The sequence below is a fragment of the Sorex fumeus genome, unplaced genomic scaffold, assembly GCF_029834395.1.
Source record: "Sorex fumeus unplaced genomic scaffold, SorFum_2.1 ptg000072l, whole genome shotgun sequence".
Taxonomy (NCBI): Eukaryota; Metazoa; Chordata; class Mammalia; order Eulipotyphla; family Soricidae; genus Sorex; species Sorex fumeus.
Genome location: NW_026606129.1, coordinates 36,149,633 through 36,177,011, shown reverse-complemented (window position 1 = coordinate 36,177,011; position 27,379 = coordinate 36,149,633). Strand labels below are relative to the sequence as shown.

General features: G+C 45.8%; 1 protein-coding gene across 1 annotated transcript in view; it reads left to right on the top strand.

Moving 5' to 3' along the window:
- Window positions 1–27,379, top strand: part of SUSD5 (sushi domain containing 5) — a 63,705-nt gene that overhangs the window by 26,913 nt on the left and 9,413 nt on the right. Inside the window, exon 4 of the mRNA XM_056129568.1 lies at window positions 21,218–21,406. Coding sequence (XP_055985543.1) covers window positions 21,218–21,406 — 189 coding nt within the window. The remainder of the gene's footprint in view (window positions 1–21,217; window positions 21,407–27,379) is intronic.

Below are 27,379 nucleotides of genomic sequence, written 5' to 3'. Positions count from 1 at the left end.
GTAAGAAATGGATCCATTTCAATGACACGAGGTGGGGGAGGGGAATTAGGGAGCCTTCCCTCAAGTGGAACTTGGGAGAATTTTGTTTCATGGGGATAGTTGGGAAAGAAAGGAAGAAGGGGCACCTGCACATCAAGAGAACAAATGGAGCAAAACACTAGAAATTTAACCATCTTCAGAGAACGGTTCCAGGAAACTCCCTCCAGGCCAGCCATTGTGCCTTTGCTCACAGAGTGAGGAGCAGCCAGACGAGTCTGAGCTATCTGGAGAGGGCAGCCCAGATAATCCCCAGCACAGATGCCCACTCCCTGCTGCTCACCCGGGACTGGGTAACGAGAGACTTGCTTTCCAGAACTAAGAAATCACATCCGGAAGTGTGGGCTAGATTGGTCCTGAGGCACTAACAGCCAGTTAGGAGCCCCGGGAGAGAGAGAGCTGTTGCCAATGAGTTTTTTTCTTTTCTTTTCTTTATTTCTTTTTGGTTTTGGCTGAAGCGATAAAACAGCGGGTAGGGCATTTGCCTTGCATGCAGCCGACCCAGGTTCGATTCCTTCATCCCTCTCGGAGATCCCAGCAAGCTACTGAGAGTATCCCACCCTCCCCGTGGCATATTTGATATGCCAAAAGCAGTAACAACAAGTCTTACAATGGATACTTACTAGTGCCCACTGGAGCAAATTGATGAACAATGGGAGGACAGTGCTACAGTGCTTTATGGGTCACACCCGGCGATGCACAGGGGTTACTCCTGGTTTTGCACTCAGGAATTACTCTTAGTGGTGCTCAGGGGATCATATGGGATGCTGGGAACCCAGGTCAACTGCGTGCAAGGCAAACGCCCTACCCCCTGTGCTATCGCTCCAGCCCCTGCCAATGGGTCTTTCAGCCCATAGGTCAAGTGTCTCTGGGATAGCTGAGGTGTCAGAACTAACAGCCTGATAACTTCACTCCCACAAAGCTCAGACAGGTGAGGGCTGCGTTTCAGACCTGCCAGCACAGTCAGGGAGCAATGTGTGACTCTCTGCCATGTGGAAACGTGAGAGGAACGCATGCACACACATGTGTACACATGCATGTATCTATACATACATTAACACACACATACATGCATGCATGCATGCACACATACATAAGCTCCCAGCATGAACAGAACAGAGGGAACTTCGCTCTCTTGATTTAGAGATCTGGGAATATGACTCCCAGGGATGGAACCCCTCCCTGGAATGTGTAAGGCCCAGAGTTTGATTCCCTGGCATTATATTGCCACCCCAGCTCTGTACCTCTGAATGTAACCCCTATTTAAAAAAAAAAGTAAAAATATAAAACAAACAAAAAGAAAAAAGAAAAACCCCAAATCATCAAAACCAATGTAAGCATGAGTCAACCGTAAATTAAACAAGCAAACCAAAACTGTTTTGCCAAGGAAGCAGGGTGGGAAGGAGAACACGTGCACTGGGGTCCCTGGGTGGACAGACACTGCCATCAACGGTGAGTTTGGAGTTAAAGCATTGGATGCCCAAAACTCTGTTAGCAACAGCTTCATAGATTATGGTGCCCAAATTTAAATAAAAGAAAGAAGCTTTGCACATGCAAGGCTTGGGTTCAATCCCCGGCATCGCATGGTATCCCACGGACCACAGGGAGCTATCTAGAGCTCCAGCTCTGCTGGAGTAAATGGCCCCCAAGCATTATAGACTGTGACCCCAAAAAAGCACCAACCCTGTGAGCTCCAGGCCACACCACTAACTCTCCTAGTGAGACTTTGGAACCACCTATCAGCTCAGTACACCTGGGCATTGTCCTCTCCAGTTCTCCCTGCAGTGAAGCACACTGGGTCTGCGCTGTCTAGAGGAAGAGGGTCATGGGTGTGCTTTACAGGCAGAGCATGTTTCCTAGAGAGAAGTGGCCCTCACCTATGACTGCATGTCCCGGAGGGCTGGTTTCCGCAGCCGTGGCCATCCCAGCCTCACCATCCCTCAAGTGTGGGGTCCCACATTGTACAGCCGATGCCACCAACAGGACAGGAGAAAACTGTAACGTATTCCAGGAGCCTGTCTGGGGAGGACCAGTGAGTAGAATTTAGCAGAATAGCATTATTTCTTTTAATTATTATTTTATTTAATCACTGTGAATTACAGAATTATTAAGACTGGGTTTCAGGGATACAATGTTCCAACACCCATCCCTTCACCGATATCTACTTCCTTCCACCAATGTCCCCAGTTTCCCTCCCATCCTCAAGCCTGCCTCAGGCAGGTAATTTTTCCTTTTTCTTTTTCCCTTCTAAGCACTGTGGTTTACTGTATTGCTACTAAGAGTGTCATGCATGTCGCTTTACCTCCTTTTGGTACCCAGTCCTAATCCAGAGTGACCACTTTTCCCTGTCACTGTCATAGTGGTTCCTTCCCTGACCTATCTGCCCCTGACCCTATAGGCAAGATTCCTCCTAAAGGACCAGTTCTATTGCTCTTCATTTCTATAGTCTTTGGGCATGAGTTAGAATAATATTATTGTAAAATCATGTACTGATCATCCCTGGGGATGCCAAACCACTCCCTGGTATCTGGATCTCAGCTTGGGCTGGGAGAAGATTCGGAGTTGTTATCAATGTAGAGTAAATTTTCTTCAGGTCAGGTGGAAAGCCAAAGGCCACATGGGCCTCAGGGGAAGTCAGAGCTAACTTCCAAACTCTAAACTTCTAAACTTGCAATCTAACTTTCCAACTTGTAGTGGGTTCACCTCTGACCATCAGAAGGGCAGGCTACTCTTGGGGAAGATAACTTTTTACTTTTGAACTTAACACCCAGGTACTGAGTGAATTTATAGTTGTGATCACAAAAGGAAAGGGGGAGAGGTTCGGAGTGATAGTACCGCTGGTAGGGTGTTTGCCTTGCATGTTGCCGACGCTGGTTTGATCCTCAGCATTCCATACAGTCCTCTGTGCACTACCAGGAGTAATTCCTGAATGCTGAGCTAGGAATCACCCCTGGGCATAGCCAGATATGACCCAAAAAGCTATGTAAATAAACTGAAAGAAAGAAAGAACAGAAAGGATGGAAGGAAGGGAGGGAGGGAGGGAGGGAGGGAGGGAGGGAGGGAGGGGGGGAAGGAGGGAGGGAGGGAGGGAGGAGAAAGGAAGGCGAAAGGAAGGAAGAAAGGGGGAAGGAAGGAAGTTGGGGTGGGAGACAGGAGGAGAAAATGGCAGTTAGAGGGACTGGAGTGAGAACTTGGAGTGACAGGAATGAGAATGAATACACAGAAAGTTTTCCAAGACCTATTACACAGGTCTCAGAATCTATGACATAATCTAATTTGTGGGTTTTTTTTTTTCTTTTTGGCTTGGTTGTTTTTTAAATCACTTCTTTGGGGCAGGATAGATCTTGGTGCGTTTGAAGAACATGCCTAGAGGCTCAAGTCAGAGATGTTAGTCCAAGATAAGGCTGGAGCAGTGCTAGATTTGCTGGAGTAAGAGTTTTAGGGAAAGTGGACAACTTTTGTAGAGTTTTTGACTTGTCTTCTGCAAAGTGCTCCTCCCTACTCCATGGATGACAAGAAAGCTCATAAGAGCTAAAACAGATACCCAGAGGAAACACCACTTCAGAACATGAGTACAAAGTGGTTAGAACCATGGGCTCTGTCCTGAGAATCCCTGGGTTCAAATCTTGACTCAATCACTGCCGTAAACATAGGGTTAGACTTCATAAGTAAAATTGTACCACCACAGTGATGTGGTTGCTAAGTGGCTGTTTCCAAGACTGCGTTTTTCTGGCTGTTTCTTCAGCCATCAGTTCTCGATCATGCCTAGTTTCTTTTTATATTTTTTTTATTTTTTAATTTTATTAAGTAATTCACAACATTTCGTTACATTTAATATTCAAACACCAATCCCACCACCATTGCACCTTCCCATAACCATATTTCAAATGTTTCCATCCAAAACCCCAATCCTTGAGCCAAGGCAGAACTGAAATCATATATTTTGTATTTTTTGTTATGAAAAACCTCTGAAAATGATAGTACAGCGGTAGGGCATTTGCCTTACAAGCAGCCAACATGGCCGACCCGAGTTCGATTCCTCCACCCCTCTTGGAGAGCCCAGCAAGCTACCAAGAGTATCTCGCCTGCACGGCAGAGCCTGGTAAGCTACCCGTGACCTATTCGATATGCCAAACACAGTAACAACAAGTCTCATGATGGAGACGTTACTGGGCCCGCTCCAGCAAATTGATGAACAATGGGAGGACCGTAACCGTGACATTAAGAGAAAAGAGTGTGGAGGTTGTTGTATTTCACCCAGGGGTATTAATCCCTTCTGTAAGAGATCACTAACATGTTGTTAAAGGTTGAGCCTTGTGTGCTTTATATATAATGTTTCCCTCTAAGATTGGTTGCCTCCTACTTTGAACCCTATCAATTGTGGTACGGTAATATTGGTAATAATAGATAGGGTGTGTGACTTACAGTATCATGTGGTCACAAATGCAGCCGTGTGGTCCAGGAATAGATTCACTCATGGGTAATGCTCAGCCTGAGCATGTGGACAGTGACCATGGGCATGGTAGCAGTTGGGTTCTGAAGGTTTTTGGCTGCCAGGGCTGGGTCCCTTGGGGCGGGGAGGGGTCCCAGAGAGGGACAGGTGAGACCCCTCCCCGGGGCTCTCTGAATGAAACAGCCTGGCGTGGGGTCCAGTGGCATGGTTATGGCAAGCATAATGTTATGCTTCCTTCCAGGAGATCTGGATGGTGGCTGATGATGAGATTATCTGCCACTAGCCAGAGGTGGCTTATGGGCATGACTGCTGATTTGTAGGAGACAGGGGGGTATGGGCAGAGTATCTCCACTCCCCATCCTGTTGAATCCAGTGTTCTCAGTAACAAAGTCCCGAATAGCTGTGCTTTTCCAGAGCTTCGTCATGCCTGGTTTCTTAAGACACATTTCCCCTTCATTTGAATTGTGATTTTGTGTGTATTTCTGATTGTGGTGGTCTTCTGTGTGAATTCTTCATTCTTTCCTCACCATCTCCAAATTCTGAACTGAGCGTTTGTTTTTTCTCTCTCTCAAGACTCCAGTACATTTAAGTTTCATATGAAGAATTTTCTTAAGCCTGGTCATAAATTCTGTGGGGAAAAGACTCTTCTTTCAGACCCAATTGGCTCTTGCCACCTGCACCTATTTCAGCTTCTTTCATGAACATCTCCAGTGGCCTATACCAGGCTCTCCAGTCTCAGGCTCATTTTCTCTATCCATGCACTACACCGCAGGCAGTGTTTCTTCTAAGTGCTGAGGGGATTGTGTTATTTCCTATTTAAAATTCTTTAATCATTTCCCACTTCCCTCCAGACAAACTCCAGGCTTCCTACCTGGCTCATTCAGCTCTCCATGAACTCATGCCCATTACCTTCCTTACTATAAGCCTCCCAGCTTCCTGCCTTGTGTTTTATGCCCCAATCTTACTGAGTTGCTGCCTCTTCTCCAACAAAAAGAGATGGTCAGATATCAAAACACACTTTGAAGCCACAGTAAACAAAGCCATTTGGCGCAGAGATACAAATCAACAAATGTTCCCATGTGAGAGACTGAAAGCACCAAAGCATATCCAACATACATAAGTGTGTAATAATGGCAACCCAGGGTGAAACTCCAAGTCAGTGGGAATAGGCTGACTGGATTTTTCCAAAATATTTGGTTGATTGGTTAAGAATTTGGGGAAATGGGGAGCCAGAGAAATAGTACAGTGGGTAGGGCATTTGTCTTGCACACAGCTGACCTGGGTTCAATCCCCAGCATTCCATACGGTCCCCCAAACACCACCAGTAGTAATTCCTGAATGCAGAGTCAGGAGTAACCCTGGGTATTGCCAAATATAACCCAAAAAAGAAAAAAAAAAGAACGTTAAGGATTGATGAGGCTGGACAGATAGCATACAGGTAAAGCACTTGTCTTGCGTGCATCTGACCCAAATTCTATCCCTGGCACTCCCGAGCCCATCAGGAGTAATAACCTGAGTGCAACCAGGTGTGATACCACCACTACCACCTCCGTCCCCCCCCCCCAAAAAAAAGAAAAAGTTGTTTGATTCTACTGAAATTGGCATAATAAATTCAAAAGCAAGTTACAAAGATGTTCATTACTAGGGCTTGAGAGATAGTACAGTGGGCCCTTACACATGGTCAATCTGAGTTTGATCCCCAGCATCCCATATGGTCTCCTGTGTAATGCCAGGAGTAATTCCTGAGCACAGGGTCAGAAGTAACTCCTAAGAATCATTGGAAAAACGTGTTCATTACTAAAGGGAAAATGAAAGGCCAGAGAGACGGTACAGGGGTGAAGGCATTTGTCTTCCATGTAGTCAATGCCAATTTGATCCCCAGTACTGCAAGGTATCCAGAGCAAGGTACCCCAGGAACAAGGTACCCCAGGAGCAATCTTATAGCACAGACCTAGGAATAGCCCCAAACACTGCCAGATCTGGCCCAAATACCACCAGTGCCCCCAAATGGGAACAAGTTAATGTCTACCATTAAGGAGTTTATTATGAAAAATCCATGCAAATGAATGATACATGGTTATTTAGAAGCAAATGCAAATGTTTGTTGATGATAAAAAATTCACAATATCAAAATCAATGAACAAATGTGCTACAAAATAGGTCACAATGTGGCAAAATACTATAAGACATGGTGTGTAAGGTATAAAACTGAAAGGGTAGAAACCATGTTCATAATAGTTAACAGTGGTCAAATCAGAGAAGAATTTCAACGTTTCCTGTGCAATTTTTCCCCTGTAAAGTTTTCAGGTTTTCTGACTAGTATAATAGGAATCGTTTCAGGTTGGGGGCGGGGGCAAGGATATAGCTCAAGGGCTGGAGCACAAGTTTTGCATGTGGGAGCCCCAGGTTTAGTCCTGGCACTGTGTGGTCTCCTGAGCCACCTTTGAACCCTGAGCCTGGACTTGCCCGCAAACAACACCAAGTGTAACCCCCCTCAAAAAATGACCTATATGCCTTTTTTTTGTTGTCAGGGGCCATAACCAGAAGTGCTTAAGAAGCTGCTACTAGTGGTGCCTTCAGCAGGCCCATGAGCCCTTTGAGTTCTCGGCCCAGCCCTCTATGGACTTGACATCACGGCAGGCCAGGACGGTAGCGCAAATGGTAGTGGGATGGCAGGAGGCCCTGAGTTCAGTCTCTGGCACTGCTGGTCCCCAAGCATCCCTGGATGTGATCCAGTAGTCTCCAGCTCTGCTGGATGGAACAACATTGCAGCCCTGGATCTGAGCACTGACCATCAGCTGCCAGGCTGGTAGTGAGCTCCCCACCCCAGAGTTCCATGAGGACTAGCCCCTGTGAAATTAAACTTTTTTTTAATGCGGGGGGGAGGGATTTAGGTCACATCTGGCAATGCTCAAGGGTTACTGCTGGCTCTGCACTCAGAAATTACTCCTGGCAGTGCTCTGGGTACTATATTGGATACCCAGGATCAAACCCAGGTCAGCCACATGCAAGGCAAATGCCCTACCCACTGTACTATTTCTCTGGCCTCTTTGTTTATTTCTTTTTTTTTTTGGAAGAGGGGTTTGAAATAAAACCTTTTTTATCTTGAAGACACTTAGACATAAATGTAAGAGGAGAGTATTATACAGCCCCATGTACTCAATATGCAGCTTCAGTAATTGTCAGTATCTTGCCAATTTAGTACATCTGATTCCTTCAATGTTCTCCCACTGATATTTTTTATTTTTTAAAGAGATACTTAATTAATCAGGTGGGGGGGGAGTATAGCCCTGCTTTAATTAGGTCTTACTCCTGGCTCTGTGCTTAAGGATCATTCCTGGTGGTGCTCAAGGGACTACATGTTGTGCCAGAGATTGAACTGTGGTTAACAGCATGCATGGCAAGTACTGTAACCCCTATACTATCTCTCTCTAGCCCCCACTGAGATATTTTAAAGCAAATCCTAAATATTGTGTCATTAAATTCTGGAACATTTGGGGGGGAAATGTAGGAGACAAAACTCAGTAACTGCCATTATTTATGTGTGTATATATAGTCAATGTAATATTAATTTAGATTTATTGATTTGCTCTGGATTTATTTGCATATGAACTCACCTACATTTTGCAAGTACTGTAAAGCATCCAAATTTCAAGTCCTTCAAATTCAAAACCATTTAAGGCCTGGTCCCTTGTCAAATACAATTCCTGTTGGCTGAGGTTGTGAATACTTTTCATCCATTTCTGCATTGCACCAAATAAATTACAAGTTTTCTGGAGTGGAGGTAATTTTTTATTTAATTTTTAATTTTAATGTCACTAAAGTATAATTTATAGCAGCAAATGATTTAGGTCTTAAGTTTGATGAGCTTTAACAGAATGTATGCAGCTGTATAATCAATACCCGATCAATTTAGAGAACATTTTTTCCAGTCCTACGAAGCTCCCTGGACTTATTTCCAAAAGTCCTGTCTTTTCCTACTCCAGCAAAGCTAGAGACACTGATTCTTCAAACATAAATATGAGTTTTGCCTGGTTTAAAAACCATTAAGGGGGTCGAAACGATAGTTCAGCAGGTAGGGTGTTTGCCTTGCACGCGGCCAGCCTGGGTTTGATTCCCAGCATCCCATATGGTCCCCCGAGCACTGCCAGGAGTAATTCCTGAGTGCAAGCCAGAAGTAAGCCCTGAGCAACACCAGGTATGACCCCCCAAAAAAATCATTAGGTTTGTTGTTGTTGCTGTGACTGTTGGTTTTGGTTTGGGGGCCACAACCTAATGGTGCTCAGGGTTAAACTCCTTGCTCTGTGCTCAGGGATCTCTCCTGGCGAAGTTCAGGGCACCATATGGGGTGCCAGAGATTAAATTGGGGTCAGCCTAGTGAAAAACAAGTACCCTACCTGCTGTACTATCACTCTGGCACCAAGGTTATTAATACAAATACAAACCTAGGTTATTATCTAGAACCCCAGTTCTCTGAGGATGGCAACTGACTAGTAGCATCATTCAATTAAATGAAAAAATTAACCTCCCCTTAGATAAGCAGATTTATGGGCTCCAACCACAAGCAACTGAGTCACAAACTCAAAAACACATCCATGGGGCTGGAGCAATAGCACAGCGGGTAAGGCGTTTGCCTTGCACACAGCCAACCGGGGTTCGATTCCCAGCATCCCATATGGTCCCCTGAGCACCGCCAGGGGTAATTCCTGAGTGCACAGCCAGGAGTAACCACTGAGCACCGCCGGGTATGACCCAAAAAGCCAAAAAAAAAAAAAAACCCGCATCCATATGTGTGTATGTTTCTGTCTATTGATAAAGTGCTTCTGATGTTCATTCACATCTGAGCCCTGGTATTGAACTAACATATTGATGGCATGGGGAGGGCCCAAGGGCTAGAGCAGTAGCACAGCGTTAGGGCGTTTGCCTTGCACACAGTCAGCCTGGCCAAGATGGGTTCGATTCCTCCACCCCTCTCGAAGAGCCCAGTTAGCTACCAAGAGTATCTCGCCCCCATGGCAAAGCCTGGCAAGCTACCCATGATGTATTTGATATGCCAAACACAGTAACAACAAGTCTCAAAATGGAGACTTTACTGGGCCTGCTCAAGCAAATCGATGAACAATGGGAGGACAGTGTTTCACAGTGTTTGGGGAGGGCCCTGCTTGTTGTCAATTGGATAGAGGGAGCTGGGCAGGTGGTCCACAGGGATTGCTGTGGTAACCTGTGAGTGTGAAACAATGACTTCAATAGTATTGTAAACTCTGATACTTCAATTGAAAGTTAACTTATAAAAAAGATAACTTCACAGATCTTAGGTAACAACAGCAGAAGGAGGGAAAACCAAGCATTTGTATCAAAAGCTGGTTTGTGAAATTATAAAAGAATTGCAGGGGCTGGAGTGATAGCACAGAGGGTAAGGCGTTTGCCTCGCACACGGCCAACCTGGGTTTGATCACCAGTATCCCATATGGTCCCCTGAGCACTGCCAGGAGTAATTCCTGAGTGCAGAGCCAGGAGTAACCCCTGAGCATCGCCAGGCATAACCCAAAAAGCCAAAAAAATAATTGCAGACTTTTAGAATTTCAAAACCTGTGATGTAAGTCTTGTGACTCCTGGAAGGGAAAACTCAAACTTTTTTTTTCTTTTTGGGTCACATCCAGCTAGGCTCAGGGGTTACTCCTGACTCTGCACTCAGGAATTACTCCTGGCAGTGCTAAAGGAACTATATGGGATGCTACAAATCGAACCTGGGTTGGCCACATGCAAGGCAGATGCCCTGCTAGTTGTACTAATGCTCCAGCCCAAAACTGGAACTTTTAGCATTGTTTCGTTTGGGGGCCAACCCAGGAATACAAAGGGCTACTTCCAGTTCTCTGCTCAGGAGTTGCTCCTGGTGGAGCTCAGGGAATGCACTTGTTGTGCCGGGAATTTAATCTAGGCCTCCTGCATGCAAAGCATGTATTCAGCCCGCTGAGCTATTTCTCTAGTCTAGTGCTTTCATAGGCATTCTAAAATGTGGAAACAGTGGTTATCAAAAGCTTGAACTGGCAAGCAAATGTGCCATTTTCATCAAAAAGGGTGATTCATTCTTTATTTAGTTTGTTTGACCGAAAATCCTCTTATTGAATCTTCTCCCTTTGGAAGGTGAAATAATAGAAATTGTTCTTTCTGTTGAAACTGTTGAAAGCCTGTTGTAAGTTCTGAGAAATCCACAAACCAAAATCCCTACCTTCAGAATCATGGAGAAGTGGCAGCAAAGACTGCCCGGATAAAAGTGTCCCTGGACCCCCACGAGCGGCTCTCCGGCACGGCCACGACTCCAGGACACAGAAACCAATCTCTTAACTAGCTAACTTTTAATAGAAATTCTTCCAGGGTCAATAAGTAAAATAGCAGAAATTCAAAACCGCGCGGCCGCTATCGCGGCCGCGCGACATCATTTTATTCTTAAACCAAGTTGTAGAAAGCAAATCATTTCACAACGCTGTTTCAGCATGTCTGATTGGGGGGGGGGGGTGGGTCGTAAACTCTTAACAATAATTGTGCATCTTTTATCGAAATAATCTATCTAGTCAAAGTAGATAGAGTATTAACTAGAACTCATCTACCTCACAAGAATTGGGAGGGGTGGGAGGTGGGGGTCTATTGGGGTTCGGGGTTAAAAATGAGTATCGGTAAAGGGAAATGTGTTCGGTATCTACATGACTGAGACCTAAACCCGAAAGCTCTGTAACTTTTCCCACAGTGATTCAATAAATAAATAAATTATAAAAAAAAAAAAAAAAAAAAAAAAAAAAAAAGTGTCCCTGGAGAGAAGAGGGCTGAGGTTTATAGCCAGCTGTTTTCCATTGCTTTTCTGTGAAGTTCAAGATGGGGAGGTTAGTGAAAGGAACTAATTCAGTTTGCATCTGGATCTACGTGGTGGTTTTGGCACACACATGCTTGGGTGAACGCAAGGGACTGCTGTCCTGGGGTTTCTGAAAGCACACCAGCTACGAAGCAGAATGTTTCCTGTCTTGAACGATTGTAGGAAATCCAGAAACATGTGGAATATATATCCAGACTCTCATGAACCTTATTGTGGATTTCCTGAGCCAAATTTGAGCCCTTGCCTCTGGAATTGAAGGGAGCTAATCCCAAAAGTCTGGTCAGGTGAGAAGTTAGCCAGAAGTTGCCTTTGATCTACTCTCCAGACTATGACCCTGCTTCTGGATCTTCCTTCCAAGGACTAGGTGTTGTGTTCGACAGACAGAGCTGGCTGGGCAAGACATAGAGTCCAGACTGGTCCTTTAATAGTGCTGATAAAGAGTCTTTCGTTACCATGAGCTCAATCCTGGTAGGAGGAGAAAAATCTGGAACATCTAGTGTGAGTTGAAGGCAGCTAAGGATGGTGGAAAGAGACAGCCTTTGGACCCACCGTGCCAGCTGGAATTCTGTCCTGTCTGCCTGGCTGAGGCTGGTGCTTAGGTCAAGGTGCCCTGCCAGACCAAGGAGACATAGGGATGACTGTTCAGTGAGGATAACCCCTGAATTGGTGGTGATCGTCAAATAACTGCCTGTCCCCCATTGGCACAATCAAGTCCAAATACGGGCTACACAGTCACGGTAGGTTTGGTTTAAAATGCCACATTCTGTGCCTGGAGTGAAAAATAGCAGGCAGGGCTTTTGCTTTGCATACAGTGCCCCAGATCAATACCCGGCATCCCATATGGTCCCCAACACGCCCCGTCAGGAGTAATTCCTGAGTGCAGAGCCAGAAGTAACCCCTGAGCATCACCGAGTATGCCCCCTACACACATGCACGCGCGCGTGCGCACACACACACACACACACACACACACACAAGCCACATTCTGTGCTTATTTGCTGAAAGATAGTCTCACGTTAGCAGGGGAGGTAGCTCAAAGGGCTTGACAACATGCCTGGCACCTCATAGCCCCAGAGTACGGCTGACGCTGCCCTGGTAACCCTTATAAAATTTTAAAATAAGGCTGGAGCAATAATATAGGTGGTAAGGCATTTACCTTGCATACAGCTAAACTGAATTCTATCACCGGCACCACATGTGGTCCCCCACGCCTACCAGGAGTAAGCCCTGAGCACTGTCAGGTGTGGCCTAAAGACAAGAACAAAACAAAACAGAAACAAAATTTATAAACAAATGTCTCTCATGTTAAAGAACCTGCATAACATGACCCTCTAAGAAAGTACAGCCAGGGGTGCAGAGCAGTATTATAGCAGGTAGAGTGCTTGCCCTGCACTTGGCCAACTGGGTTCAGGACCCAGCATCCTATATGGAACCCAAGCACCACCAGGAGTGACTCCTGACTGCAGAGCAGGAGTAAACCCTGAACACAGCTGGGTGTGCATGCCGCCACCCCCCAAAAAAAAAGTACAACCACAACTACAACTATCAACTTTTGTCAATATATCTACTCCTGTGTGTGTATAGGGGCAGAGGGTGGGGAGGAGAGGAGACTTTTCGGCTGTGCTTAGGGGTCCTCGAGTCACACTCAGTGATACTTGGTACTTGGCCTGGTTGTGTGGACCTGATGGTTTGGGGCTCAGGCCCAGTGGTTTGGGGGGACATCACAACTACACCCCATGGTGTTGGGGGCCACGTGGTACTGAAAATTAGACTTGAGGTCTTGTGCTTGCCAAGTATGTGCTCTACCCCTTGAACTATTTCCAGAGCGCAGTAATCTCTGAGCACAACACGGTATGACCCAAAAATCAAAAGAAAAAATGCTTCTTAGGAAAGTTCACTATATGAGGAATAAAGACTTTCTTTTCCACTATAAAAAATTAGAAGACAAAATTTGAATAAAATATATTTTCTTTTGAGGGGGCGAAAAAAGTCATTATCATTTTGATGCAGCAATTCCACATCTAGAAGCTTATTCTAACAAAAAGATACATACAAAAACATACTTAAGATATTTTTCATACTAGTATTATTTATGCTCAGGGGTTACTCCTGATTCATGCACTCAGGAATCACTCCTGGCCGTGCTCAGGAGACCACATGGGATTCTGGGAATTGAACCCGGGTCGGGCCGCATGCAAGGCAAGCACCCTACCTGCTGTGTGATAGCATACGGGGCTGGAGTGATAGCACAGTGGTAGGGTGTTTGCCTTGCACTCAGCCAATATGGCCGACCCAAGTTCGATTCCTCTGCCCCTCTTGGAGAGCCCGGCAAGCTACCAAGAGTATCTCGCCCGCACAGCAGAGCCTGGCAAGCTACCCATGACGTATTCAATATGCCAAACACAGTAACAACAAGTCTCACGATGGAGACATTACTGGGCCCACTCGAACAAATCGATGAACAACAGGAGGACTGTGACCGTGAGTATTATTTATAATAGTGAAATCTGGAAATCAACACACATGCTAATTAAATAATATATACTACAGCATAAGCCTTTCAAAAGATGAAGGTAGATTGTAGGGCTAACATGGAAAGAACTCTTAAACCAGACTCCAGTCTCTGGTTCAACATGAAAAGAAATAAATGGAATCAATCATTAATACACTTCCAAAACAGGGCTAGAGCGATAGTACAGCAGGCAAAGCATTTGCTTTGCGTGTAGCTAACCAGGTTCAATTACAGATGGTCTGATGAGCCCACCAGGAGTGACCCCTGTGCACAGAACCAGGAGGAAGGCCTGAGCAAAGCAGGATTTGGCCCAAAAGCCAAACTGAGAATAAGAATAATACAAATATCTTATATGCTATACTATCACTCTTGCCTGTTTTGTCAGGTTATTAATGATTGATAATTCATTCTATAAGGCTAACATTACCCTCATACAAAAAACAGACCAAGGCATTTCAAGAAAAAAATCATGTATCAGTATCTTTCATAAAGAATTACAGCAAATTGCAGCAAGTTGCATGATATATGAATATAGAAAAGTCAATTCTAAAAAAAAAAAAAGTCTTCCACCTTCTTCCCTCCTGGCAGCAAGGTGGCCGCTGCTTCAGAGCTTATTGAAAAGCCAGATATGAGCCAGCGGTGACGGGCCAACTGCAGTCTCATGGGAAGGGGGGCGGTACCAGCTCGTCCTTCACACCCTACCGAGGTCACGAGTTGCCCCCACGAGCAGCTCTCCAGCATGACCATAACACCAGATGCACAGAAGCCAATCTCGTAATTATCTGGCTCTTTGCAGAAATCCCTCCAGACTTACCTAGTAAAATATCAGAAATCCAAAATTGCGTGGCCACTATCACGGCTGCACGACATCATATGGTTCTCATAACCAGCTATAGAAAACAAATTATTTCGCAATGCCTTTTCAGCAATTCTGATTGTTGGGGGGAAATTATAAACAATAATGGTGCATCTTTTGTCAAAATAATGAATGTAATCAAGGTAGAGAGTTAAGTAGAAATCATCTGCCTCACAGGCATTGGGGGATGGTGTGGGGGGGAGCATATTGGTAGTGAAAAATAAGTACTGGTGAAGGGAAAGATGTTCGATCATTGTATGACCAAGACTTAATCTTGAAAGCTTTGTAACTTTTTCCACAGTGATTTAATAAATAAATATAAGAAAAGAAAAAATAAAAATAAAAAGTCAATTATTTCCTATGTACCAGCAAATGAACAAATTGGAATTTCAAATGGAAAGCACCATTTATAATAACACTTAAAAATGATATACTGGGGCTGGAGCGATAGCACAGCGGGTAGGGCGTTTGCCTTGCTTGCACACAGCTGACCCTGGTTCAATTCCCAGCATCCCATATGGTCCCCTGAGCACCGCCAAGGATAATTCCTGAGTGCAGAGCCAGGAGTAACCCCTGTGCATCGCCGGGTATGACCCAAAAGGCAAAAAAAAAGAATATATGTATGTATATATACATATATATAATGAGACAACTTAAATCTAATAAAGTGTGCGCAAGAGCTATATAAGAACTATAAAACTGATGAAAATCATCATAGATTTAGAAATATTCCATGCTCATGGTTAGGAAATCTATGGTACCAACAAAAGAACAAATATCAAGAGAACAGAATAGCTCCCAAATAGACCCATATTATTGTATCTTGAAAAAGGACCAAAGGCATTACAATGAAACAAAAACCATCTTTGTTCATTTGTATTTAGAGGCCACACCTGGTGGTGCTCAGGACTTACTCTGCATCTGTGCTCACAGATCACTCCTGGTGGTGTTCAAGTAACCATGTGAGATGCCAGGGATGAAACCTGGGTCAGCTATAAGCAAGACAAGTGCCCTGCTGCTGTATTATCACTTCACCCTACAAAAATTATCTTTATAATATAGGTGCTAAAAAAATCAAAAATTCACTTGCCAAAAAGAAGAGAAGAAGAAAGGAAAATTCCAAACATGGATCTTATGGTCTTCACTCCCCCCAAAAAAACTAATTTAAAATAGATGGTAGAGGTGATGGAGAGTTAGCTCAAAGAACTGCGCACATTCTTTGAACGTAGGCATTTAGGGGACCCAGGTCCAATACCCAGCACCATAGGATTCCCTGAGCACCATCAGGAGCAACCCCCAAACCCTTAGATGAATAAAACTTGAGTACCAGCAGGTGTCTGAGTACCATCCCCGCTAAAAGAAATTATGGTAAACTAAGTAGTACTGTCTAGAATGTAGCACTGTACTCCCATTGTTCATTGATTTTGCTTGAACAGGCCCAGTAACGTCTCCATTGTGAGACTTGTTTTTACTGTGTTTGGCATATCGAATGCGTCATGGGTAGCTTGCCAGGCTTTGCTATGTGGGCGAAATACTTTTGGTAACTTGCCAGGCTCTCCGAGAGGGGCGGAGGAATCGAACCTGGTTTGGCCCGGCCAGCTGCGTGCAAGGCAAACACTCTACTGCTGTGCTATCACTCCACAGCTGAAAGTTATAAAATGCCTGGAAGATGCTATATAGAAATGACTGGGTGATCTTTCATATGCTGATTATTTTTTCGATAAAATAACAAAGATCCAATACATGAAAGAAATCATTGATGATCTGGACTTTCTTTAATAATTAGAAACATCTGTTCTGTGAAAGACTGTGTCAGGGACATGAAAAGACAAATCCCAGGCTGGGAAATACTAGCAAAAGACACAGAATAAAGGACTATTGTGCAAAATATACGTAAAGAACTCTTAAAACTCAATGGTGAGAAAATTAACAATTCAACTTAAAAAAATAGGTGCGGGAGCTGAACAAACACCTTATCCTAGAAGATTTATGACAAAAAAAAATATAGTAAAGACAGAAATAAATACATAAATCACCCTGGGGGGGGGGGGGGGAAGAAGGTCTATGGCACTGAGTAAGATATAAAAAAAACCTCTTAGAAGTGCTTAGAAATGCAGTAATGAGAAGCACATACATCTGTTAGAACATCCCAAATCCCAACCTGGTGACATTGGTGGGGATGTAAAACTGCATTGTCACTTTGGAAGACTGGCACACAGGGCCACCTCTGCTCAACTCCACTCTAGTCTGTAACGTTTCACATTTGACAAAGAGTACCTATTCGCTTATGAAAATAAGGCATAGAGGGAGCTTATTCTTAAGCTAAACATGTTCCTGCCATATGATCCAGCAATCACGCTTCCTGGTATTTGCCCAAATAAACTAAAAACGTATGTCCGCACGAGTGCCTGCCCATGAATGTTCATAGCAGCTTTATTCATAATTGCTCAAAATTATAAGCAACCATGACATCCTTCAGTAGGTGACTGGATAAGTGGGTACATCCAGACAATGGAATATTATTCACTGCTTAAAATAAATGAGGAAAATACCTGGGGGGGACCTTAAATGCAAACTGTTTAAGTGAAAGCTGACCTAAACAGCTACATACTGTTATAGCTCCAGCTAGAAGGCATTTTGGGAGGAATGGGGAGAATGGGAACAAAACTACAAGGAGCTAGAGAGATAGTTCATGAATTAAGGCTCTTTTATTTTTTATTATTTTTTTAAATCACCATACAGTTACAAAACTTTCATGTACAAGATTCAGCCGTACAATGATCGAACACCCATCCCTCCACCAATGCACACTTTTCACCACTAGTGTCCCCAGTATATTCTACCCTCCCATCCCAGTCTTCACCTTGCCTCCATGGCAGGCAATTTCCAAAATACTCTCTTTCTACTTTGGAGCATTATGTTTTGCTCAAAATTTCCCACCATCACTCAAGTCTACCTGCTAGGGGCAGATGCTAGGTCATTTATTGTCCATTGATCATTTTTTAAATCTTGGCTGCTGCGACTGCGCACTTCTGAACCCTAGATTATAGATGGTCGGGTTCCAGAGACATTTCTGTAGGGAACTAATCCACTTTGGGATTCAGTTGGACATCGCTGGACCAGGGCTGTTGATGTGCTAAAATGACGCCCGGATACACATTTGTGGACTGACAACCAGACCAACAAGCAGGCAGGGAGCTGAGGAGAGACAGCCTCATGCCTCTGCCACCATGTGGCATGGAAATTTAATCCTGGAACCCACATACCTAGGCCTTGCTGGTGGAAGCTCTTAGTCAACGGGATTTCATTTGGAGTAGGCGGGGAGACTGCATCTGCTCCATCTGTGGTGTCTTGGTGAAATTGACTGTGTATGGGGCCCAGAGAGGTCTCCGGTTCTGTGGTATCTTCCAGTACTCGCTGCTGTGTCTCTGGCTTTTGATCTCTATTGAGATTTATTTGTGGGTCTCTAATGCAAGGCCAGTAATAGAGTTTACAGGGTGGTGCTGGAGTTGGTTCGTGGGAGTGACTTCCAGTACTTCCATGTGTATTGGGATGTAGGGAGAGGTAGCCTACCCCAACTCGTGAAAACCTGGAGATTTCAGTCTCACATACATACTTGAATTTTCACCAGATTATATCTTGGTGAGGTCCGTCCTGAGACAGTAGTGTCAGGCCGGGTGTATGGTGATAATTTTGAATTGTGGAAGCAAGTGACTGCTGGGGGCTCTGCTTGGGCAGGCACAGGCCAACCTGACCCCTCCGATTTACCCCAGTCTGTTGAGCCATGCTCAGTTCCGAGATTAACTGTGGCTTATTGTCTCTTTCGAGATTTATGAGTCTCTGAAATAAGACCAATAAATGAGTTTGTATAGCTGAGCCGGAGGTGGTTTGTGGGCATGGCTCCGACATACCTAACTTTTGGCTGTTTAATTTCTTGGTAAACTTGGTCCCACATTGCTGGGGTCTGGCCAAAGGCACAGTGGAAATTTTGGGGTGTCAGGAAGCCTGAAAGCACCATCAGGCTGCTGATGCACTCGCTCGCACTTACAGGTTGACCTGCTGACAGCATTGTACCTTGAAGGCTTTTTTCTTGCATGCAGTCTACCCCAATTTGATCCCTGTCATCACACATAGTCCCCTACACCCCTCCAGGAGTGATCTTGAGCCGGTGTAAGCCATGAACATAGGAGCTGGAGCCCAATCTTCCCCTCCTTTAATTTTTCATATAAATAAAACTATGAAGAGGTTAAAAGAATTAGTGGTCTGTTCAGGGATGAATTAGTAGAGTACAAGACATTTAGGGCGGTAAAATTGTGTGATACTACAAGGGTGGAGCTACATAATAATTCCTTTATCAAAAGCCAAAAAGTAGAGCATCAACTGAACCCAAATGCTGGGATTGAAGCAATGACATGTTGGTATTAGTACATAAGTTTAACAAATGGACTGCCATGGGTCAGCATGGTGCTAGCTGGAGAGATTGTGTGTATGGGAGAGGGAATTTATGTTATTACACTCTATATTGTTGTGAACCTAAAACTACCTTTACAAAACTACTTTCTGTACTTGTTGTTTTTGTTTTGGGCCACCTTTGGACCAAAACAAAGTGCTTGTTGGCTACTCATGGTTTGGTGCTTAGAGGTCACTCCCAGCAGTGCTCAGGAGACCATGAGGTACTGGGAATCAAATTTGGGTCTCCTGCATATAAAGTATGCACACTTCAGCCTTTGAATTATCTCCCAGCCCTATTTTATTTTTTAAAACAAGTAGTTAGGGGCCGGAGCGATAGCACAGCAGGTAAGGCATTTGCCTTGTATGCGGCCAACCCAGGTTCGATCCCCAACATCTCATATGGTCCCCCAAGCACTGCCAGGAGTAATTCCTGAGTGCAAAGCCAGGAGTAACCCCTGAGCATCGTGGGGTGTGTCCCAGAAAAAAAAAACCAAATAAAATAAGTACTTAATAGATATGACATAATTTTGTGTATATTAAAACATATACAGGGCATTAGTTCTATTAGCAGTGTATTCCTGATACATATAGATGTGTGTATGTGTGTTTATGTTTGCTCATATGAATCTATCTTTGTACATAACAAACTGTGATATTAGAGCTAAATCTGGGGAAAGGCAGAGACATCCTCTCTGGCCTGCCACATTTTCACTTTCAATAAAGTAACTGTTCCCTTAGGTGAGTACAGTTGACCTTTGATCAACTTGGAGGTTAGGACACCAACCCCCATAAAGTGGAAAATCCAAGCATAAATTTTTGAATTTCTAAAACCTTAACTACTACATAGCTTACTGTTGACCAGGGACTCACCTATAACATAAATCACAGGTGTGGTTTATGCCTTGTACGGTGTATGGATGTTGCATACCATATTCTTACACTAAAGAAAGCTAGAGAAAAGAAAATACTAAGGGAAAAAATTCTGTATGTTTACCTTGTCTGTTTACAAGAAAATTCTCACAGAACAGGGTGCATGCAGTTCAGACCATGTTGACCCAGGGTCAACTCTGAGGTCAAAGCAAAAAGAGCTGTTTTCAGACATATGTCTCTGGATCCTCTTCCTATACGCTCTTCCTTCTTTCTTTACTTTGCTTTGCTTCCCTCTTTTTCTTTTTCCCTTCCTTTCATTCTTTCTTTTGTTCTTTTCCCTTTATTCTCTTCCTTCGTTTCTTTCTTTCTTTTTTTCTTTCTTCCTCTCTCTTCAGAAAGTGATTCAGCAGGAACATGCCTAAAGGTGCTCAGAGGATCCTGGGGCGCTGTGATTGAACTCGGAGTCTCCCATATGCTGTGCCTGTGCTCTGCCACAGCCCTGGGCCCTCTTTTCAAGGGGACACTGCAGGATCCTGTTGCTTTGAGATTGTAAAACACAGAGTCCTGGCTGGAGAGATAGTATAGGGGTTAAGGTGCTTGCCTTACATATGGCTGACTCCAGTTCAATCCCCTAAGAACTATTAGGAGTGAACCCTGAGCACACCCCCAGGAGTTACCCCTGAGCACTGCTGAGTATACCCCCAAGGAAACAAAATCAAATACAAAAGCATAGCCTATTTATCACCTAAGAAACATTTTTTTTTCTTTTTTGAGGACTTTGCCAGGGCTGGAGCGATAGCACAGCGGGTAGGGCATCTGCCTTGCACGCAGCCAACATGGCTGACCCGAGTTCGATTCCTCCGCCCCTCTCGGAGAGCCCGGCAAGCTACCGAGAGTATTTGATATGCCAGACACAGTAACAACAAAATCTCCAATGGAGACGTTACTGGGCCCGCTCGAGCAAATCGACGATCAACGGGAGGGCCTTTACCTTTACCTTTGCCTGTGCCAGGCTCCCTGTCAGCCCTTGGGTGCGAGGGTAAAGGGGAAACCAAGTCTGCTGCCCCAGCTCAGGACACGGGGCTGGGGTTGAGGGGAGGAGAGGGAGAGCAGTTTTGGCCAGTCCTGCAGGTTGGAAGCTGGGAGCTAACTGTGCTTCCTTCTCCACAGAGAAGCCATGCGGAGACCCGCCCTCCTTCCCACACACCATCCTGCAGGGACGAACGGGCCTGGAGATGGGGGACGAGCTGCTGTACGTGTGCGCACCGGGCCACGTCACAGGCCGCCGAGAGACCGCCTTCACCTTGCTGTGCAACAGCTGTGGCGAGTGGTACGGCCTGGCGCAGGCCTGCGGGAAAGGTAAGAGCCTTGTGAAGGCCCCTGGTCACAGAGCCTTTGCCCTGAGCTGAGCTCAGAGGCAGCCACGCTCCTTCTGGGGTGTCTCTGTCGCACTTCTCAGCTGTCCACCCACCTCTGCAGTCTCAGCTGGGTTAGCCAAAGCCAATCTTCTCTGTGACCCCGAGTAATTTCCCACCTCATTTCCCTGGCAGCCCCATGCACACAGCCTCGCGGGGTCCCAAGAGAAAGTGCTTGATGGAGCCAAACATGATGCTCCTGAAACTGCTCCCTGACCTCATTGGAAACACTCATCGCTACCCTCTGCCAGGGCCTCCTACCTTCCTACTACACCACCGCCCCCCCTCCCACCCACCCTCCCGCCCCAACACTCAGCCTCTGGTTCCCAGTGCTGACTCCAGCACCACCAGGTGACACAGTGGGACTCAGTTTGCCTGCCAGTTCCCTGGGATCGGAGACAGCACTTGGTATTGTCTGGTCTGTGTTGTTGCCTGTGATGTGCTGACTTCCCTGCTTGGATACCATCTACCATGTGAACATTCCACCCTTTATTTCTTCCACCTGGAATGGACAATGACTTGTTGCCAGCTGGTGCCCGTACAATGCAGCTCTGCCCTACCTGTTGGTCGCTTGTCTGTGGTAACTGTAGAACAAATCTCTCATTTGGAGCATGGGGGTGGGAGGTTCTGCATTGGTGGCACTGCGGGAGCACTGAGGCATCTCTGGACAGTTCCCTCTGTCCCAGAAATGTGGGACAGGGCTGACACAGCCTCCTCAGCTACTACAGATTGTGACATTCTGAGGGGCTGAATTGATAGCACAGCGGGTAGGGCCTTGCACGCGGCCAACCGGGTTTCGATTCCCTGCATCCCTTATGGTCTCCCGAGCACCTCCAGGGGTAATTCCTGAGTGCATGAGCCAGAAGTAACCCCTGTGCATCGTCAGGTGTGACCCAAAAAGAAACAAAACAAAAAAACAAACAAACCCAAAAAAACAAACAAAACTCAAGTAGATAAAGAAAATGATATATATGTAGATAAGGAAAATGTCGATAAGGAAAATGAGATATAAAAACCCTGATTTCTCCTCAATAACACATCTGCTGAAGTGTTGACTCCTTTTTCTAATCAACTTGATTTTTGTCACTTTCATAAGCTAGGATTTCTTTCTTAGAAAAACTTTCCTTTTTGGTTTTGTTTGTTTGGGGGGGTCACACCCTGGCTGTGTTTAGGAATCATTCCTGACTCTGCACCTAGGGATCAGTCCTAGAAGGACTTGGAAGGCAATAAGGGGGGGCAGAGGATAGCCCCTAGGCCGCCTACATACAAGGCAAGCAGCTGACCTGCTGTCCTGTCGCTCCCATCCTTACATACTGTAGCACTGTAGCACTGTCCTCCCGTTGTTCATCAATTTGCTTGAGCGAGCACCAGTAACGTCTCACAACAAATTGTGAGACTTAACTGTTACTGTTTTTGGCATATCAAATACATCATGAGGAGCTTGCCAGGCTTTGCCATGAGGGCTAGATACTCTCGGTAGCTTGCCGGGCTTTCAGAGAGGGGCAGAGGAATCGGCTGGAGCGATAGCACAGTGGGCAGGGCATTTGCCTTGCATGCGGCCGATCCTCATATACAACTTTCTTAATTCACGTGTTGAAAAAAAAAATTTAGGGTGACCCACGCTGTGCTCAGGAGGCCTGGGGGGCCCTTCCCGTGACTTATGCCCAATTAGGAGTGTGACTTGATGTGAAGAGCTGAGGACATGGTCAAGCTCTGTGGTGCCAGCCCGCCCCCCAACCCCACCCAGCAGAGCTCAGGGCATCCAGGCCACACCTGGCCATGCTGGGGGGCCTCTAGGCCTGTACCAGGGGAACATGTGGTGCTTGAATTGAAACTGGCCACGCGCATGGCATAAACCTTATCCCCCTATACTATCTCTCAGACCTGCAAAAAATTTTTTTAATATCCTATGGCTTTTTTTTCCCCTCTTAAGTGTCCTTTGACGAATGATCAGGTTGCTTTTTTTTTTCTTCTTTGCTTTTTGGGTCACACCTGGTGATGCACAGGGGTTACTCCTGGCTCTGCACTCAGGAATTACTCCTGGCAGTGCTCAGGGGACCATATGGGATGCTGGGAATCGAACCCATGTCAGCCACGTGCTAAGCAAATGCCCTACCTGCTGTGCTATCGCTCCAGCCCCCAAATTTTTTTTTCTAAAGCAACCTGAGGGGCTAGAGAGATAGCACAATGGGTAGGGCATTTGCCTTGCACGCAGCCGACCCGGGGTTCAATTCCCAGCATCCCATGTGGTCCCCTGAGCATCTCCAGGAATAATTCCTGAGTGCAGAGCCAGGAGTAACCCCTGTGCATCGTCAGGTGTGACTCAAAAAGCAAAAAAAAAAAAAAAATTTGTTTATTTCACTACTTCCCAAATTCTCTGCCAACCATTAAAAATATTCTGCCTAGTGACTGACACACTTTAGTAAAAATGAATCCATACAAAAATAAAATAAACAAAGATTCTACAAACGAAAACAATATTTTGTTAAATTAAATAGACAAAATGTCCTGCCAAAAGGTCACAAAAGCTTCTAAAAACCCTTTCTCATGATGTATCTGTATGTACGCTTTGCTGCATACCCATAACAGAGAGCTATAAGCTGGGACAAGTTCTGGGAGCAACCTGAATCCTTCAATTGCATTTTCCTCAACTTTCCTCTGTTGTGGCTGCCTTGTGGCAGGCAGGAATGTTTTGCCAATTCTGGTCTTTCACCTGTTGCCGAAATCAGGCCTAAGCCTCCAGCTTCCTGTTTGTTGCCTGTTGTCACTTCCTAAAGGACCCAGGGTCTCCAGGAGGAGGTTAGGAGCTGACTTGCCTCCTGAAGTCACACCCCTCAGCCAAGGGCACTGTTTACTGGCCCTGGCAGAATGGGGACTAAATGCAGGGTTTGTGTGTCTGAAATGGTGTTTATTTTCTCACTGCAAGGCAGAGGCTGTCCAAGCTCTCAGCTGCTGGGTAGGAATTTGGGCATCGACACTTGGCTGGGGACACAAACAGCCACAGTTGGTTTTTTATTTATTTATTTATTTTTAACTCTCGAGATTTAACACTCAGAGTACCTGTGCCATTAGAAGTGTGTGTGTGTGTGTGTGTGTGTGTGTGTGTGTGTGTGTGTGTGGATGTGTGTGTGGGTGTGTGTGTGGGTGTGTTACAAGAATAACTTCCCCAGGAATTTCACTACCTTTTGCACATTCTTTTATCCAAGGTGCTTCAGCTTTCTCTGATTAGAGAATTGCCTCATCGCGAAGAAGAACCATCTTAGGAGAACGGGCCAAACACAGGTTTTGAAGTTGGGCTGTGTGGGTTGGATGACAAGTCTTCCTTGTACCAGCCTACTGACCACTTATTTTCCTTCTTCCATACCCCTGCATTCATCAGGGCCTCGGTGCTGTGTATGTCGAGCAAACTGCCCAGCCCTCACTAGAGGACCCTCTAGTAAACCAGATGCTTCCTTCTAACACCAGAGACAGGCTCTGGGGTTTTAGATGTGATTAGAAGGGGAAGCAAGGTGAAACTCTAAAGGAAGAAGGTGTTTCCAAATGGAATGCTCAGGGAACCTGGTGGCTGCAGAAACCAAACCAGGGAAGGCTAAAGAGTGTCACAGTGTAAGAAGGTTCTGGAGGTCTTGTACTTTCCACATATCTTTGGGGAGTGAGCCGCTCCTGAGTCCTACATCAAGGTGTTCCAGAATGCAGAGGAGTGAAGAAGAGGGCCACAATAGACCCTCATTCTGGAGGTTCTGCTGATCCTGAAGAGGAGGAAGCAAGAGGCCAAGGGTCAGGAGATCAGAATGGTTGAGGGGTTGAACATTTTGTTTGCCTGCTTATTTTTGTTGTTTAAGGTAGCAAGTACTTGAGTTTATTGCAATGACAAGGAGAAAGACTGAAGAGAAGGGAAAACTGAGAAGTTACTCATGTGAAATGAAAGGGAAGCTGATCATCTGCGTCAGCCCACCTGGGCTTTTTGGTTTGGCATTGGTTTGTTTGTTGTTGGTGGTTTTTGTTTTGTTTTCTTTTTGTTTTGTTTTGTTTGCTTTCTAGGTCACACCTGGCAGTGCTCAGGGGTTGCTCCTAGCTCTGCATTCAGGAATTATTCCTGACCATCCCAGGTAGGGTGGGGGTGGGGGTGGGGGAGCATATGGGATGTCTGGAATTGAACCCCAGGTAGACAAGGCAAACACCCTACCCTCTATACTATCCATTGTCCCCCACCTGGGCTTTTTGAAGGTACATCGCTTCAAAGGGTACCTGTGACAGGGTCAGGGCTGAATAAAGGCTCATTTATTTCCCCTTCAAGGAAAGGAACTCACTAAGGAACCTCGCACCCCGTCGTAAGGCATCTACAGGCTTGTGTGCCTGCTCCCTTATGGGAGTGGTCCTGGCTCTGGGTCCTGCGGCAAATCATGAAAGGCAATCTGGCATAGCCCGCCTGGTCCCAGGCGAGTAGTCAGCATTGGCCAGCGGGCGTCTCAGATTCTGGAGAACGGCGGCCATGCTTCCGGAGGCTGCTGTGCACGTGGCCCCAGGACTGGACAGAGATCCAGGCTGCAGAAGACTGGGACACTCCAGCATGTGGCTCCAAGAGCCGTCTGGATCATGGTGCCAAAAGCCACACTCACCCAAAATGCCTCTGTCCCCTGTGCCGTGGAGCCCTCACGCCCCTCCTGAGAGTTTCACGCTCTCATCACAAGCCTCAGAGAAGTGGCCAGCTCCTGTTTGCCCCTGGGAGAAGTGAGGAAGAGAACAGTCTGCTCATGTCATGGAGCCAGAGGGGAGTCAGGCAGGATGTGAAAATCCACCTCAACACCATTCTCACACCTGTGTACTTCTTCAGGGGTCACTCACTTAGGGGTTCCCCAATGCAGGACACTGGGGCACAGGTCCCCCATGCAAGCCCTCAGCAAGCTCCTTCATTTTTTTTCCTCCTCTCTAAAGCCTTTTATTTTTCTTAAATTAATTTCCAGTTCTGTTCTTCTCTAACTTTTGAACTTAACTTCCTTCTGAGGGGGGCAGAGTGGGGAGGAGGGGGGGAGCGGCGGGGGGAGGGGGGAATGAAGGGAAAAAAAGCATGAGACTAAAAACCACATTTAGAATTTCCCTGTCAATATGGCCATATTTGTTCAGAGGGTCATTGAACCACTGGTTATTTCTGGCTTGTCTGGGTGTCTTTTTTAAAATTGCTATTTTTAAAGACAGTGTGGCCAAGACCAGAGGGGAAAATAAGAAGGTATGTGGGCTTCCCGAAAGGCAGCAATATGAAATAGAGATGGAGCCTGGAGCTTTGAGAGAGCCCTGGGGTTCTGGACCCTAGCCTTGTGTGCGCCGGCTCCTGTCCAAGCCCCACCATGATGGCAGACCTCAGCCCGTGACGCCTGCCTTCTCTCTGTCTGCACATCTCTGTTTGCCAAAAGTCACCATTACATATAAATAGCTGGGGTGGGGATGGGAGTGGCCGGATTTTTGTCAAGAAAACCATGAACTGGACACTTCCTGGATTAGCTGATCTAAATCAGAGGTTTCCCACTCCCCCTTATGTTAGCATAAGTTTCAGGGGTTCACCGGGATGGAGAGGGTTAAAAGGATCCCTGGGTGATTAGGGAGAGCACAAGCGCAGGCCAGCAGGGGTGGGGGGGGGGGGGGTACTGGAAACAAGGCCTCAGCAGGCCAAGAGCTGCGTGGTGTCTCCATCTGAGCAGCAGGATTGAAGTTTTGGTGGAAGCTCAAGAATAAGCTTGACTGTTTCTCATGAAGAAGCCAGGCTCGCTTGCCATACTTTTTTTTTTTTTTAATTTTTTTCCGCCATACTTCTTATGGCTCTGTCACTGCTAACCAGCGTTGACTCTTGAGTGGGCTACTGAGCACCTTCTCATTGGTCACTGGATATCTGCACAAGCACTTTATCAAAGACTACCTTTAC